Raw genomic sequence first — 15653 nt, forward strand, 5'->3', positions numbered from 1 at the left:
TTAATATTTATGTAGCTCAGGAGGATGTTTGTGGCTGCATGGGGTGTCCCTCCCAGACATCCCAGAGGGAAGAAATTGTATTCCTTAAACATCTATAACCTATTCTGTGTGCTGCTGATAAATGTAGAATTATAGCATGATAATCTATTTTTGCCTAATTAATTTCAAAATTTCATAACAGTTTTGACAATACTTTTAAGAAAAATATGCTCCATAAACTCACCTTGTGTATTCTTCTTGCAACTTGTTGGGGTCACTTACAAAAAATTTGACTCTAAAGTTCAAACTGTAAGGAGATCCTCCTAGAATTAATAAAAGAAGTCCTAATTAATCAGATTATATTAACCCTTTATCTTTATAAAGTATACTTGAAAAACATCAAGTAAATATATATGCTCACTCTTTAGTTGCTTCCTTATTGGTTTGTTTGGATCCAGCCACCTCTGAAAAATAAATAAATAAGGCTGATTTCATTTTTCCTTGAGGAACTAATATATTGATCATGCACATCTATTCCACCTGTAGATTAATGTGAAAAATTGCATTTTTGAAAAGGTCTAGGTAGGAAAAAATCATTAATTTACTGATTTTCGTATCAAATATAACAAAATTACATTAGAAAATACTGAATATATTTGTGGTAGCTTTAAGATTTTGATTTTAACATCACATCAAATTATAGAGTGTGTAATAACCTCTATTTCAAAAGTAAAAATGCTTAATAATCACTGCAATCTAATGTGAATTTTGTGACTTTAACTATATTAAGTACGGTCGTCTTGCACATTTAAAAATTTATTTCAGCCTGATCGAGTGGTGGCGCAGTGGACAGAGTGTCAACCTGGGATGCAGAGGACCCAGGTTTGAAACACCGAGGTCGACAGCTTGAGCACGGGATCACCAACTTGAGCGTGAGGTTGCTGGCTTCAGCATGGGATCATAGACATGAGCATGGTCACTGGTTTGAGCCCAAAGGTCGCTGGGTTGAAGCTCAAGGTTGCTGACTTGAGCAAGGGATCACTGGCTTGGCTACAACCCCCCAGTCAAGGCACAAATAAGAAAGCAATCAATGAACAACTAAGGGGCTGCAACTATGAGTTGATGCTTCTCATCTCTCTCCCTTCCTGTCTATCTCTACCTGTCTCTCTCTTTGTCTGTCTCATTAAAAATAAACAAAAGAACCCAATTTCTTTATTTCATAAAAATATGCTTGACCTTATGATGTCATTCAGACAAAATTTAACTACACATCATGAAATTCTACTTTTAATAAAAATTTGCGACCTCTATCCTATTTCATGTACTAAGTAAAGCTACCACATCTTCTGGTCTTGGAAGAGTAGTATTATGAAGAAGGTGTCTTATTGGCCCTGTGGTGCAGTCTCCCTGATTACCTAAACTGAGTGTTCCAGGTGTGTCCCTGTGTGAGCTGTGTGTGCCCTCTTGCTGTAGTTTGGCTTGATTGCTCTTTGCTCCTCAACAGGAGGGATTCACCCTCAGGTTGACTGGTTTTGAGGATTGGCCATGGCTACAGAGAAGCTGTAGTGCGGAGGCTAAACACACAGAGCAGGATTTATTTTAGTGGGGCTCTGGTGGCTGCAAAGTTTATCATTTGTGTATGTCATTAGTGGAGTGTGGGCATCTGCTGTGCTCTGAAGCTCGCCACTGGGTGTATTGATTCTGGGGCTTCTTGGGAATGGCTCTTATACTAGCCAAGTTCAGCTGCTCTCTGTGCCCTGCTGGGGACCAACTGGTATTAGCTACAAAATGATCTGAAATTGTTTGCCACTATGTTGGGATGGGAGGTATCTCTGAGAAAGGAGCTTGTATATAGGTATGGAGTCTTGACTTTTGTGTCTGTTGCCCAGAGGACACATCCCTCAATTGCCTGGCTCTGGTGACCAGCAGGCTTGGCTTGTGTTCTCAGGTTAAATAGGACAGTAGCAAACAAAGAAAAGACAGTAGCAAACAAAGAAAAGTTCTTAACTGCCTTCCACCCCAGGGTTCTGCATAGAGGAAGTAGACAGAAGTGCCTATTTCCTAATTTTCCCCTGAACATTTAAAAAAGACTTTAAAAGCTGCTGACTGAGGGTCTGAATTCCCATCAGCCTGAGTCTAGGTGCTGAGATCTCAGACCCTTTATGACAATGGCAGGTCTTAGCATCCTGTTATCTACTAGAGGCCACTTAAAAAATTACAAAAGTTTTAGAAACAACCAAGATATCAAGCAAAGTTGAAAATATAAGGTTCTTTGCCTTCAAGACTGGGAGAGGTGGCAGTTTCACCTAATGCAGAGAAACTAACACAGAAAGTCAAGAAAATGAAGAAATAAAAAATTTATTCTAAACAAAAGGACAAGAAAAAGCCTCAGAGAAACCTTTAATAAAATGGAGATGAGTGATTTACCTAATAGAGTTCAAAATAAGTGCCCTGGCTGGTGGTGCAGTGCATAGAACATTGTCCCAGAGTGCCAAGGTTATGGGTCTGATTCCAGGGTCACTGGCTCAATCCTGAGGGCACTGTTTTGAGCCCTTGTCATGGCTCAACTGCTGAATATAGCTGCAGTCAGGAAACATATGAGAAGCAATCAATGGCAAAACTAAGTGGAACAAAGAGCTTATGCTTTTCTCTCTATCAAAAAACAAAATAGTTCAGAATGTCATAACGTTGCTAACTCAAGAAGAACGGATGAACATAGTAAGAATTTTAACAAAGTGAAAATAATAAAAAGTACCAAATAGAAGCCATAGAGCTGAAGAACACAATAACTCAAATAGAGGAGTTCAACATCAGAGTAAATGAACAGAAGAAAATAACATGAACTTGAAGACAGGACTGTAGAATTCAGCCATCCAGAACAGCAAAAATAAAAAAGAATGAAAAAAGAGTTAAATAGCTTAAAGTACTCATGGGACATCGAGTGGACCAAAATTCGTATCATAGGAGTCCCAGCAATATAGAAAAAAGAAAGAGGCAGAAAATTTATTTGAAGTCATAACAGCTGAAAACTCCCCTAACCTGGGGAAGGAAACAGACATCCAGCAAGAATCCCAGAGGTCCGGCCCTGGCCAGTTGGCTCAGCGGTAGAGCGTCGGCCTGGCATGCGGGGGACCCGGGTTCGATTCCTGGCCAGGACACATAGGAGAAGCGCCCATTTGCTTCTCCACCCCTCCCCCTCCTTCCTCTCTGTCTCTCTCTTCCCCTCCCGCAGCCAAGGCTCCATTGGAGCAAAGATGGCCCGGACGCTGGGGTTGGCTCCTTGGCCTCTGCCCCAGGCGCTAGAGTGGCTCTGGTCACGGCAGAGCAATGCCCCGGAGGGGCAGAGCATCGCCCCCTGGTGGGCAGAGCATCGCCCCTGGTGGGCTTGCTGGGTGGATCCCAGTCGGGCACATGCGGGAGTCTGTCTGACTGTCTCTCCCCGTTTCCAGCTTCATAAAAATACAAAAGAAAAAAAAAAAAGAATCCCAGAGGTCCAAAGACAGAAAAACTCTAAGAGACCCCCACTAAGACATGTTATCATTAAAGTGTCAAAAGTTAAAATAAGGGGAGAATCTTAAAAATAGCAAAAAGAAAACAACTGGTTGTATAAAAAGAAAACCCCATAAGCCTATTAGCAAATTTTTCAGTCAAAACATTGCAGCTCAAAAGGGAGTGGCACAATAAATTCAAAGTGCTAAAAGAAAAAAGTGCCAAGCAAGAATACTCTACCCAGCAAAGTTGTCCTTCAGAACTGAAGTTAAGAGAGTTTTCCGGGACAAGCAAAAGCAAGGTGTTCATCACCATCAGACTGGCCTATAAGAAATGTTAAAGGTAATTTTAAAAACTGAAACTGAAATTAGTAACAGGAAAACATATGAAAGTATAAACCTCACTGAATATATAGTGAAATTCAGAATAATCTAATGTTGTCAAGGTGGTGGGTTAATAGCTTATAAAGCTAATATTAAGGTTAAAAGACAAAATTAGCACAAATAACTATAACCACATAATTTGTTAATAGATACACAAGGTGAAAAGATGTAAATTGTGATATCAAAGACATAAAATGTGAGGGGGTGAATAAAGATGTAGAGGTTTAGAACATGTTCGAACATGGTATTATGAACTTAAAATAGACTGTTAAAATATAAATTGTTTTATGTAAAGTTTCACGGTAGCCACAAAGCGAAAACCTAGAGGTTATCCAAAAAATAAAAAGGAATCTAAGCATACCACTACAGAAAATCATCAACCTATAACGGAAGAAAACAATTAACAAATGGTAATAATTACAGGCCTATCAATAATTATTTCATTTTTCCTTGTTTTTTTATTAAGCCATATTGAACACTCTAGGTTATGTAAAAATTTTAAGACAAGTTGTAACTTTCCATATATTTTTTTTATTAACTGAATTTATTGAGATGACATTGTTTTACAAAACAATTCAGGTTTTAAGTACTCAACAAAACTACACACTGCATCATGCACCCCCTCCCTGCCCCAAGAAAAGTCTCTTTTCATCCCCATTTACCCCATCCCTGCCCACGTGACCTCTCCCAACCCCCTTTCCTTATGGCTATCACCACATTGTTGTCTGTTACTATAAGTCATGTAAATATGCTTTTTGGCTAATCCCTTTATGTACCTTCTTTCATCCGACCACCACCCCCTATGACAGCTGTCAGTCTGTTCCATGTGTCTCTGCCTCTGTTTCTATTTTGTTCATTAGGTTTCACATATTGGTGAAATTATATGGTATATGTCCTTGTCTGACTGGTATGGTTCACTTAGCAACTTTCCAATCAAAAAATACAGAGTAGCCCTGACCGGTTGGCTCAGTGGTAGAGCGTCGGCCTGGCGTGCAAGGAGTCCCGGGTTCGATTCCCGGCCAGGGCACATAGGAGAAGCGCCCATTTGCTTCTCCACCCCTCCCCATCTCCTTCCTCTCTGTCTCTCTCTTCCCCTCCTGCAGCGAGGCTCCATTGGAGCAAAGATGGCCCGGGTGCTGGGGATGGCTCCTTGGCCTCTGCCCCAGGCGCTAGAGTGGCTCTGGTCACGACAGAGCGACGCCCCGGAGGGGCAGAGCATCACCCCCTGGTGGGCAGAGCGTCGCCCCCTGGTGGGCGTCCCAGGTGGATCCCGGTTGGGCGCATGCAGGAGTCTGTCTGACTGTCTCTCCCCATTTCCAGCTTCGGAAAAATACAAAAAAAAAAAAAAATACAGAGTAGCTTAATGGAGAAAAAAGACCTATCTACAGGTATGTGACAATGACACATACAAGCTGAAAGTAGGGATGGAAAAAGATACTCCTTGCAAATAGAAACCAAAAGAAAGTTGGGTTGCTCTACTTAAATTAGACAAAAGAAACCTTGAAACAAAGACTGTAATAAAAGATGAAGAAAATCATCATATAATGATAAAGGTGTCAATCCAACAAGAGGATATAAATGTGTAAAAATTATGCACCTAAATAGATAAAGCAAAATAAACAGACTAAAAGAAAGATATAGACAGTATTACAATAATAGTAGACTTGAATATCGCACTTTCATCAATGGGTAGACTATCCATACAGAAAATCAATAAAGAAATATTGGCCTGAAACAAGAGATAACAAGTACTAGTGAGGATATGGAGAAAAGGGAACCCTTGTACGTTCTTGGTGGAAAATTCATGTAGTCACTACAAGAAACAAAATGGAGATGTCTCAAAAAATTAAAAACAGAATTTTTAAATTCTGTTTATGCTCCAGTAATTCCATTGCCTCGTATTTATCCAAAGGAAACAAAAACACCAACTTGAAAAAAATATATGTACCACCATGCTCACTGAAGCATTACTTACAATAACCAAGCTGTGGAAACAGACTAAATGCTTATCAATGGATGAAAAGATTTAAAAAAATGGTATATATTAAAAATAAAATATTATTCAGCCATTAAAAAGAAAGAAACCTTATCATATGCAACAACCTGGATGGACCTTGAAGGCATTATACTAAGCGAAATAAGTCAGACACAGAAAGACAAAAACCATATGATCTGACTTATATCTACAATCTAAAAATAAAAAACCTCAACAACAAAAAACCCAGCAAAATGCTGAAGTCATAGACACAGAGAACAGACTGGTGGTTGCCAGAAATGAGAGGGTAGGGCATGGTGAAATGGGTAAAAGGGGTCAAAATATACACATTTACAGTTAAATAAGTCCTGGGAATACTGCATAGCTTGAGGACTAGAGTTAATATTTTGTATTAATGATAATTAAGGTATTGTATATTTGAAAGTTGCTAAGAGAGTAAATCTTTAAAGTTCTCAGAACAAGAAAAAAATGCGACTCCATGTGTTAACTAGACTTATTGTGGTAATCATTTTGCAATATATACAAATATCAAGTCATGTTGTACACCTGAAATTAATGCATTATATGTCAATTACAAAGCAATTTTTTTTAAAAATAGCTAATAGAAATGGGTATTTCATCATCAACTATCAATTCATGATGGAGTTTCAACTAAGGCAATGGAGTTTCATTTAAGGCATGGAGTTCTACATATAGTCTTCTCAAAACCAAGGGCTCATTCTTTCCCCTTGGCAGAGTCTCTTTTTAATTCTGCAAAATGTTTTCATATTTGCAAATTTATTTTATATATTCCAAGATGTAGTATTTGGAAGAAAAAAAAAAAGCAGGTTGTGTGACTGCCTGATTAAACTCATTACTTGTGTATTAAAATATTCTGTATGATTTTATTATTTATTTACTACATCCATTAATGTTGAAAGCTTTCGGTCTTCCCACAGCATCTACTCTTATTTATCCCAACCAATGAGCATTTTTATTCTGACAATTATACTTTTAATCTCTTTTCATGTTCCCTTTGCATGGATGCAATATCCTCTCTAGTCATACTAATAATGTAAATTACAGAATTATTTTCTTTACTTTGTTGTAAAATTAAAATTTACCGAGAACTTATTATTTTCCAAGCACTGTTCTAAAGTCTGATTGATTTTCAGAGGTCTTACATAGTTACTTTGATCAGTCTGTAGTTGCTTTCTGATGTTTCTGTGGGAGATGAGGGCCTGGACCTTTCAAGTTTGCCATCTTGCACACAACATTCTATTTCTCAAGCCTTTTTTTGTTTTAATTTTCTATACTGTTCTTGTTAAAATATTTCAAAATAAAAATGTTTGAAATAATAGAATATACTTGTTGGAAAAACTTCATCTTAAGGAAATACAAAGAAAAAAATAAGGACTTTATGATATTCTGAATAAATAACAAAATAAATATTATTCTAGGTCAAAATAAAAAAGCAAGAAATATTTAAATAATAGATTATAGTCAAAGACCCAAAAACTATGTATATATAACTTCCTAGTAAATTGCAACATTAAAGAATATAGATATCAAAGAAACAGTTCCTTCATGATTCTATCCAAAACACTAAAGCAGCAATTGCAAGTGCTTTTCAACCTCTCAGTCACTACATATACGTTCTGTTTGTTCTACAACTTAATATAAATGGAATAATAAAGAATATAGGAATCCACTGTAGAAAGATATAGCAATTATTTTTCATTCAAACACTTATTGATGGGTGTTGAGGCTAATTCACGTTTGGGCTATTATAAAGAAAGCTGCTAGGATCATTTGTGGATGAGATTTCTTATAACATATTTTCATTTCAAATACCTAAAATGGGGGTTGCTGGGTGGTATATAGTAAATCTATATTTAATTTTATAAGAAACTGCCAAACCACTTTCCAAAGTAGTTGTATCCTTTTAAAGTCCTACCAACAATCTGTACATCCATTATTATTAAGCGACTATTTAATTTTAACTGTTTCAGTGGATCTGTGCTCACATCACATCGTGCTTTTACTTTACACTTCCCTGGAAGTGTAGAGTAGATATACTTTATCAGAGTGATGATGTCCCTTTCTTTTCCAAGTTTGTTGAGAGTTTTTGTTATGAATAAGACTTGAATTTTATTCTATGTAAATTATGCCTTAAAAAACACTACAGCTAACAAGGCAAGGTAGTCTGCTCCCATCAATTCTATTCATCATTGTCATGTTGTCTTAGCCATGTAATAGGGATGAAAAAATAATGGGAAAAAAATACAGACTGCAAAGGAAGATGTTAAATTGTCCCTATTTTCATGAGACATGATTTACACTGACAATGCTAAGGAATCAATGAAAAATATACTAGAAGTAATAAGTGAATTTAGCAAAGTCTTAGGATTCAAGGTTAATAAATAATCAATTGTCGGTCCTGGCCAGTAGCTTAGTGGATTGAGCATCGGCCCAATGTATGAATGTCCTGAGATCCATTTTCAGTTAGAGAACACAAGAGAAGCAACCACTTGCTTCTCTCCCCCTCTCCCCCTTCTCTCCCTCTTCTCCTTCTGCAGCCAGTGGCTCTATTAGTTCGAGCGTCAACCCGGGGTGCTGAGGATAGGTGGGAAGATTTGAGCATCAGCCCCAGATGGGGGTTGCAGGGTGGATCCCAGACGAGGCGCATGTAGGAGTCTGTCTCTCTATCTCCTCTCCTTTCACTTAAAAAAAGAAAGAATTGGCCTGACCTGTGGTGGTGCAATGGATAAAGCATCTACCTGGAATGCTGAGGTCACTGGTTTGAAACCCTGGGCTTGCCTGGTCAAGGCTCATATGGGAGTTGATGCTTCCAGCTCTTTCCTTCCTTCTCTCTCTCTCCCCCCTCTCAATAAAATAAAATAAAATTAAAATAAAATAAATCATAATTTAAAAAGAAAGAAGAAATAAATAAATAAATAAATGTCTATCCTGGAATTATCTCAGGAATATAAAGTTGGTTTAAATTTTGAAAATTGCCTGACCTATGGTGGCACAGTGGATATAGTGCCAGCCTAGAACACTGAGGTCTCTGGTTCTAAACCATGGGTTTTCCCAGGCAAAGCACATACGAGATTCACCTCTTATTCCTGCTTTTCCCTCTCTCTCTCTCTCAAATTAATAAAATCTTTAAAATAAAAATTAAAACAAATGAAAATGTCATTTACCTTATATTTACATAACATACAGAGAAAAATCTTATGAAATTTACAAAAACTGACTAACATTAATAAGTTAGTTAGTTTATACCTGATGGTGGTAGCACAGTGGATAGTGCTGAATCAACCTGGGACAATGAAGTCACAGGTTCGAAACCCCAAAGTGGCCGGCTTGAGTACAGGCTCATCCAGCTTGAGCATGGGCTCACCAGCTTAAATGTGGGGTTGCCGGCTTAAGTGTGAGATCATCGACACGATCCCATGGTCACTGATTTGAGCCCAAGGTCTCTGGCTTGAGCAAGGGGTCACTGGCTAGGCTTGAGCCCCTAGTCAAGGCACACATGAGAAGCAATCAATGTACAACTAACGTACAGCAACTAGGAGTTGATTCTTCTCATCTCTCTCCCTTTCTGTCTGCCTGCCTGTCTCTCTCACACTTAAAAAAAAGTTTAGAAAGTTTGCATAATACAAAATCAATAAATAGTATTTCCATATTCCAATAATACTTTTTGCATGGCTCTTCTATCTAAATGCCAAAAACAGAATCTGGGATATTAACCCTGATTTCTCTCTATCCCTCATGAACCTATTCTACCTTAATCAAACCAACATTTTTATCTTCTAAATATCTCCCACACTTCCTCACTTTTCTTCATCTCCTACAGTCAATCATCATCTTTCCTAGTGAAACTGGTCCTAAAACTGAAACTAGACCTTAATTGTCCCCCACCAGTTTTAAGGGTATATAGGAGAATAAACAGGTCTCTTCACAGCTCTTAAGAGACCACCAGACCAAGACAGATCAGACTGGTCCCAAAGGCTTAAGCAGGTGCAGTTAAAAGCTAAATAACCCCAAGCTGACCTCAAGAGCACAGCAGGACCAAAATTCGTAACTCAAGTAGAAGAGATGCTACTTTTACCACAGGGAGCCCTTTAATAAGTGAGGAGTCTGTCAATAAAGAAGATCTGCTGCAGAGACCAAATTTGGTCATACACAGAACAGAAAAACTAAGAACAGTTCTTGTCCTCTGTGGTCCCTTCCACATCCCTAACCTGGGATGGCTTAGTTCCAGTTAGTTCTAATTCACATCTCCTGCATTAAAATGAAAAATATATACAACCTCTCCTTACTCTTACCTCTGAAAACTGACGCCAAGCCTCTGCTGGAAGAGGCTAATTTGAGTTTTGTCTCTGGTCTCCTTGTTTAGCTGGCTTGATGAATAAATCTTATTTCTCTGTGAAAACCTGGTGCCTCAGACTTTTGGCTTCTCCGTAAGTGCCAGGCAATAAAGTCATTGCCTTTGTTCAGTAATACTAATAACTTCATTACTGCCAACTGTCTCTGGTTTGCAACTCTGTCACTGGCCACACTGTAAGCAGAGTGAAGTTTAAAATATAAATCTTATATTGTCTGTGTAAATAAATCCTCAGGTGAATATAATCTTATCATAGATTAAAAGGCATGTCATGATCTGATGTACTACTCAAACCTCATCTGTGACCCGTCTCTTCTTGCTCTACATTCCATCAATATGAAAATTATTTTCAGTTCCTTAAATGTAACATTCAACTCTTCACTCTGGAATTTTGCACATGATGCCAAATCTCTGAAAAGACTTCTCTGTACCCCCGACTCTGTGCAATTCCCCCAAAAACAGGGTTAAGAAAGACCAAAAGTAAAAATGTAACATTTGGCAGGTAACCAGAGATTTATACAAATAGGTAAGAAGAGCTTCAATTAAGGTTTTACAGTAGCAACAAAGGAAAGAAATATGAGAAAAATTACTGGTGTCCTGGCCAGATAGCACAGTTAATGCATTCTCCCAATATGCCAAGGTTGAGGATTCTACCCCCAGGACAGGGTACATACAAGAATCAACCAAAGAATGCATAAATAAGTGGAACAACAAATCTCTCTCTCTTCACATCTCTCTAAAATAATCTTTTTTTTTAAATTCAGTGAGAGGAGGGGAGGTAAACAGACAGACTCCGCATGTGCTCTGACCAGGATCCACCCAGCAAGTCCACTAGGGGGTGATGCTCTGCCATTCTGGGGCATTACTCCATTGCCCAGCAACTGAGCTCTTCTTAGCACCTGAGGTGGAGGCCATGGAGCCATCTTTAGTGCCTGGGGCACTTGCTCCAATCAAGCCATAGCTGAAGGAGGGAGAGAGGGAGAGAAGGAGAGAGAAGGGGAAGGGCACAGGAAGAGGGGGAGGAGGAGAGGGAGAGAGAGGGGTAAAGAAGCAGATGGGTGCTTCTCCTATGTGCTCTGACTGGGATCAAGCCTGGGACATACACATACTGGGCCGGCACACTACCACTAAGCGAATTGGCCAGAGCCAATAAATTTTTAAAACTTAAAAAAAAAAATCACTGGTATGTAGAATAAAAGCAAGAATTTTAGCAATCATGTTGTACTAAAACATGGCTTGTTAAAAAAGAGTCATTCTCCATGTGACTTGTCCTATATTTCTTAAAACCTGATGAAATAGGCCCTGGCCAGTTGGCAAAGTGGTAGAGCGTCAGCCTGGCGTGCAGGAGTCCTGGGTTCAATTCCCGGCCAGGGCACACAGGAGAAGTGCCCATCTGCTTCTGCACCCCTCCCCCTCTCCTTCCTCTTTGTCTCTCTCTTCCCCTCCCGCAGCCAAGACTCCATTGGAGCAAAGGTGGCCCAGGCACTGAGGATGGCTCTATGGCCTCTGCCTCAGGTGCTAGAATGGCTCTGGTTGCAACAGAGTGGTGCCCCAGATGGGCAGAGCATCGCCCCCTGGTGGGCATGCCGGGTGGATCCCGGTCGGGGGCATGCGGGAGTCTGTCTGACTGCCTCCCTGTTTCCAACTTCAAAAAAAATACCAAAAAAAAAAAAAAACCCTGATGAAATAAGTCAAGAACTTTGAGTTACCTAAAAGGAATCTTCAAAGAATGGACAGAGCTATTCCATATGATTTATTTATCTTTTTCCTTTTTAGGTGAGAGGAGGGGAGACAGGCAGACTTCTATATGTGCCCTGACCAGGATCCACCTGGCAATCCCATCTGAGGCCAATGCTTGAGTACCAACCTATTTTTAGTGCCTGAGGCTGATGCACTCCAATGGAGCTATCCTCAGCACCAAGAGCCATACTGGAACCAATTGAGACACTAGCTGCAGGAGGGGAAGAGAGAGAGAAGTGGGAGAGGGAAAGGAGAGAAGCACATGCTCACTTCTCCTGTGTGCCCTGACTAGAGGACTCAAACCTGGGACGTCCATATACTGGGCCAATGCTCTATCCACTGAGCTACTGGCCAAGGCAGTTAAGAAAATTATATAGGTTTCACGTGTATAATTCTATAACACATAATCTGTACACTGCCCTGTATTCACCAGCCAAAAACTCAAGTCTCCTGTTATATCACCATAGTCAAATTAAATTTTGTAAAAACTCACTAAAATAGTGAACATTATAAATTTGAAAGAACTTCATACTATTGAGAGAGAGAAAAACTAAAATGAAAATGAAAGACAACAGCTTAAACTTACTGGGTTATCTGTGGAATCATCAGCCAACTGTAAACCAAAATAGTCACGCTCAGTCAAGTCAAGATGTTTGAAGACTATATCCAAGAGAACTTGCCCCTGATCATGTTTCTAGAAGAAAAATATAAAGAAATCAACACTGATAGCCTATATACACTTTCAGATTTTTAATCTCTTGGACTTTTCTCCTCTTCTATTAAATTGGCAGCTGTTTGCATCCAATGACTGTTGAGAATAAAGACTTCACAAGTTATATAGAACTTTAAAAACTGTCTGACTCTAGGCAAGCTGATTCAAAGACTACATAATAAATATGAAGATATAAGGAAAACCTTTGATTGAAAATGCCTTTTGCTTTCAGGGTAATATGGTATTTCTGTAATTTTATATTGTTGCCACATTAACTCATATATATATCCCTATCATTTGTCTCATTGTTTTTTTTCTTATATTTAAATTGACTGGAAAGTATATAATTAACTAAATACAATTTAAAATGTATGTGTCTAAAATAAATAATGCCACAAAAAGAGAAACAAAAACAGTGAAAACTATTTGTAGCAAACTAATAAAGGATTAATATTTTATGTATAAAAGTATCCACAGAACTTTAGAAAAGTATTTTATTTTAACCTTATACCAATTCTACCAGGTAGACTTTATTACCCTGCTGTTTTAGTAAGAGTAACTATCTTGCCTATTTCCCACAGTTCTGAAATTGTGTTGAAAAGGCACTAGATAATTACCTGAAAAAATATATCACTAATAAATAAAACAACAAAGATATGACAAACATGTTCAGTATATAAAAGATATCAAAGTGGAAAACAGTAATTACAACAATCCAAAACAAAAAACAAAAAACCAGGTCCTGAGGATAGCTTTGTTGGAGCACATTAGCCTCAGGCACTAAAAATAGCTCAGTACTAGCCCTGGCTGGTTGGCTCAGTGGTAGAGCATCGGCCTGGCGTGCAGGAGTCCCGGGTTCGATTCCCGGCCAAGGGGAGGGGTGGAGAAGCGCCCATCTGCTTCTCCACCCTCCCCTTCTCCTTCCTCTCTGTCTCTCTCTTCCCCTCCCACAGCCAAGGCTCCATTGGAGCAAAGTTGGCCCGGGCGCTGAGGATGGCTCTGTGGCCTCTGCCTCAGGCGCTAGAATGACTCTGGTTGCAACGGAGCAACACCCCAGATGGGCAGAGCATCGCCCCCTGGTGAGCATGCCGGGTGGATCCCAGTCGGGCACATGCGGGAGTCTGACTGCCTCCCCATTTCCAACTTCAGAAAAATACAAAAAAAAAAAAGAAAAAAAGGAAATAAAAGGCATCCATATTGGGAAAAAAGAAGTAAAGGTTTCACTTTTTGCAGATGACATGATCCTGTATATAGAAAATTCCAAAGACTTCACCAAAAAACTATTAGAAACAATAAACCAATACAGTTAAAGTCACAGGTTACAAAATCAATATACAAAAGTCCACTGTTTTCCTATATGCCAAAGATGAAACTTCAAAAAAATGAACTAAAAAAAACCCAATTCCTTTTACAATTACAACAACAAAAATACCTAAGAATAAACTTAAGAAAGAATGCAAAGGACCTTTATACTGAAAACTGGTTTTAACCTTTTTAAAGGGTTCTTTTTTTTTTTTTTTTAATTTATTTTTTTTGTATTTTTCTGAGGCTGGAAATGGGGAGAGACAGTCAGACAGACTCCCGCATGCGCCCGACCGGGATCCACCCGGCACGCCCACCAGGGGGCGATGCTCTGCCCCTCCGGGGCCTCGCTCTGCCGCGACCAGAGCCACTCTAGCGCCTGGGGCAGAGGCCAAGGAGCCATCCCCAGCGCCCAGGCCATCTTTGCTCCAATGGAGCCTTGGCTGTGGGAGGGGAAGAGAGAGACAGAGAGGAAGGAGGGGGGGGGGTGGAGAAGCAAATGGGTGCTTCTCCTATGTGCCCTGGCCGGGAATCGAACCCGGGTCCCCCACACACCAGGCCGACACTCTACCGCTGAGCCAACCGGCCAGAGCTTAAAGGGTTCTTAAAAAAAATGTGAGAGAACATATGTGGCCTCCATGCTTATAATACTATCTAGTCTTTTACATAAAATTTGCCAGCCCATGTAAAAATCAACTCTAAATGTATTATAGATTGAAATGTGCCTGACCATGTGGTGGCACAGTGGATGGAGCATCAGACTGAGAAGCAGAGGACCCAGGTTCAAAACCCCGAGGTCACCAGCTTGAGCACAGGCTCATCTGGCTTGAGCGTGGGCTCACCAGTTTGAGCGCAGGGTCACTGGCTTGTACATGGATCATAGACATGATCCCATGGTCTCTGGCTGGAGCCCAAAGGTCACTGGCTTGAAGCCCAAAGTCGATGGCTTAGCAAGAGGTCACTGACTCAGCTGGAGCTCCCCCCCCTTCATCATGGCACATATGAGAAAGCAATCTATGTACAACTAAGGTGACCCAACGAAGAACTGATGCTTCTCATCCCTCTCTTCCTGTCTGTCCCTATTTGTCCCTTTCTCTGTCTCTCTTGCTAAGAAAAAAAAAAAAAAGTGGGGATAGTGTGATGGACAGAGTACAATCTAAACTTTATGCTTTAGTTAACTCGGGGTTCTCAAAGAGAAAAGAGAGGAAAAAATATTTTTTAAAAAGGGTAAAAAGGGATGTTATATCTCTAGACTACCTACTAGAATCCCTATTGGGTGCTTTATATACATTTATTTAATCCTGATAACCCCAATAAATAGATACTATTTCTACTTTATAAAAGGAAATTATATCTAAAGGCCAATTAATAGAATACCACAGAGCAAGTATTTAGTAGGTCCAGATACATATCCATCTTTTCACATTCCAAGGCCTTTGCACTTCTTACTAATAGCACAATGCTTCCATAACAATTATTATTATTTTTTTGCATTTTGCATTTTTCTGAAGCTGGAAACAGGGAGAGACAGTCAGACAGACTCCCGCATGCGCCCGACCGGGATCCACCCGGCACGCCCACCAGGGGGCGACGCTCTGCCCACCAGGGGGCGATGCTCTGCCCATCCTGGGCGTCGCCATGTTGCGACCAGAGTCACTCTAGCGCCTGAGGCAGAGGCCA

General features: G+C 39.8%; 1 protein-coding gene across 8 annotated transcripts in view; it reads right to left on the reverse strand.

The window, feature by feature from the left end:
- PTPN4 (protein tyrosine phosphatase non-receptor type 4) overlaps positions 1-15653 on the reverse strand; it is a 218024-nt gene that overhangs the window by 173182 nt on the left and 29189 nt on the right. For 4 of the 8 annotated variants that reach the window (XR_010746663.1, XM_066346559.1, XM_066346561.1 and 1 more), the window contains 4 exons: positions 12546-12653; positions 3709-3792; positions 401-443; positions 224-323 (listed from right to left, as the gene is read on the reverse strand). Coding sequence is in view for 7 of the 8 variants with exons in the window: in XM_066346559.1 (XP_066202656.1) it covers positions 224-323; positions 401-443; positions 3709-3792; positions 12546-12653 (335 nt within the window). In the remaining variant the exon portion in view is untranslated. The remainder of the gene's footprint in view (positions 1-223; positions 324-400; positions 444-3708; positions 3793-12545; positions 12654-15653) is intronic. The other 4 variants (XM_066346563.1, XM_066346560.1, XM_066346564.1 and 1 more) reach the window with 3 other exon arrangements.

This window comes from Saccopteryx leptura, chromosome 7, assembly GCF_036850995.1.
Source record: "Saccopteryx leptura isolate mSacLep1 chromosome 7, mSacLep1_pri_phased_curated, whole genome shotgun sequence".
In the NCBI taxonomy this organism is placed as follows: Eukaryota; Metazoa; Chordata; class Mammalia; order Chiroptera; family Emballonuridae; genus Saccopteryx; species Saccopteryx leptura.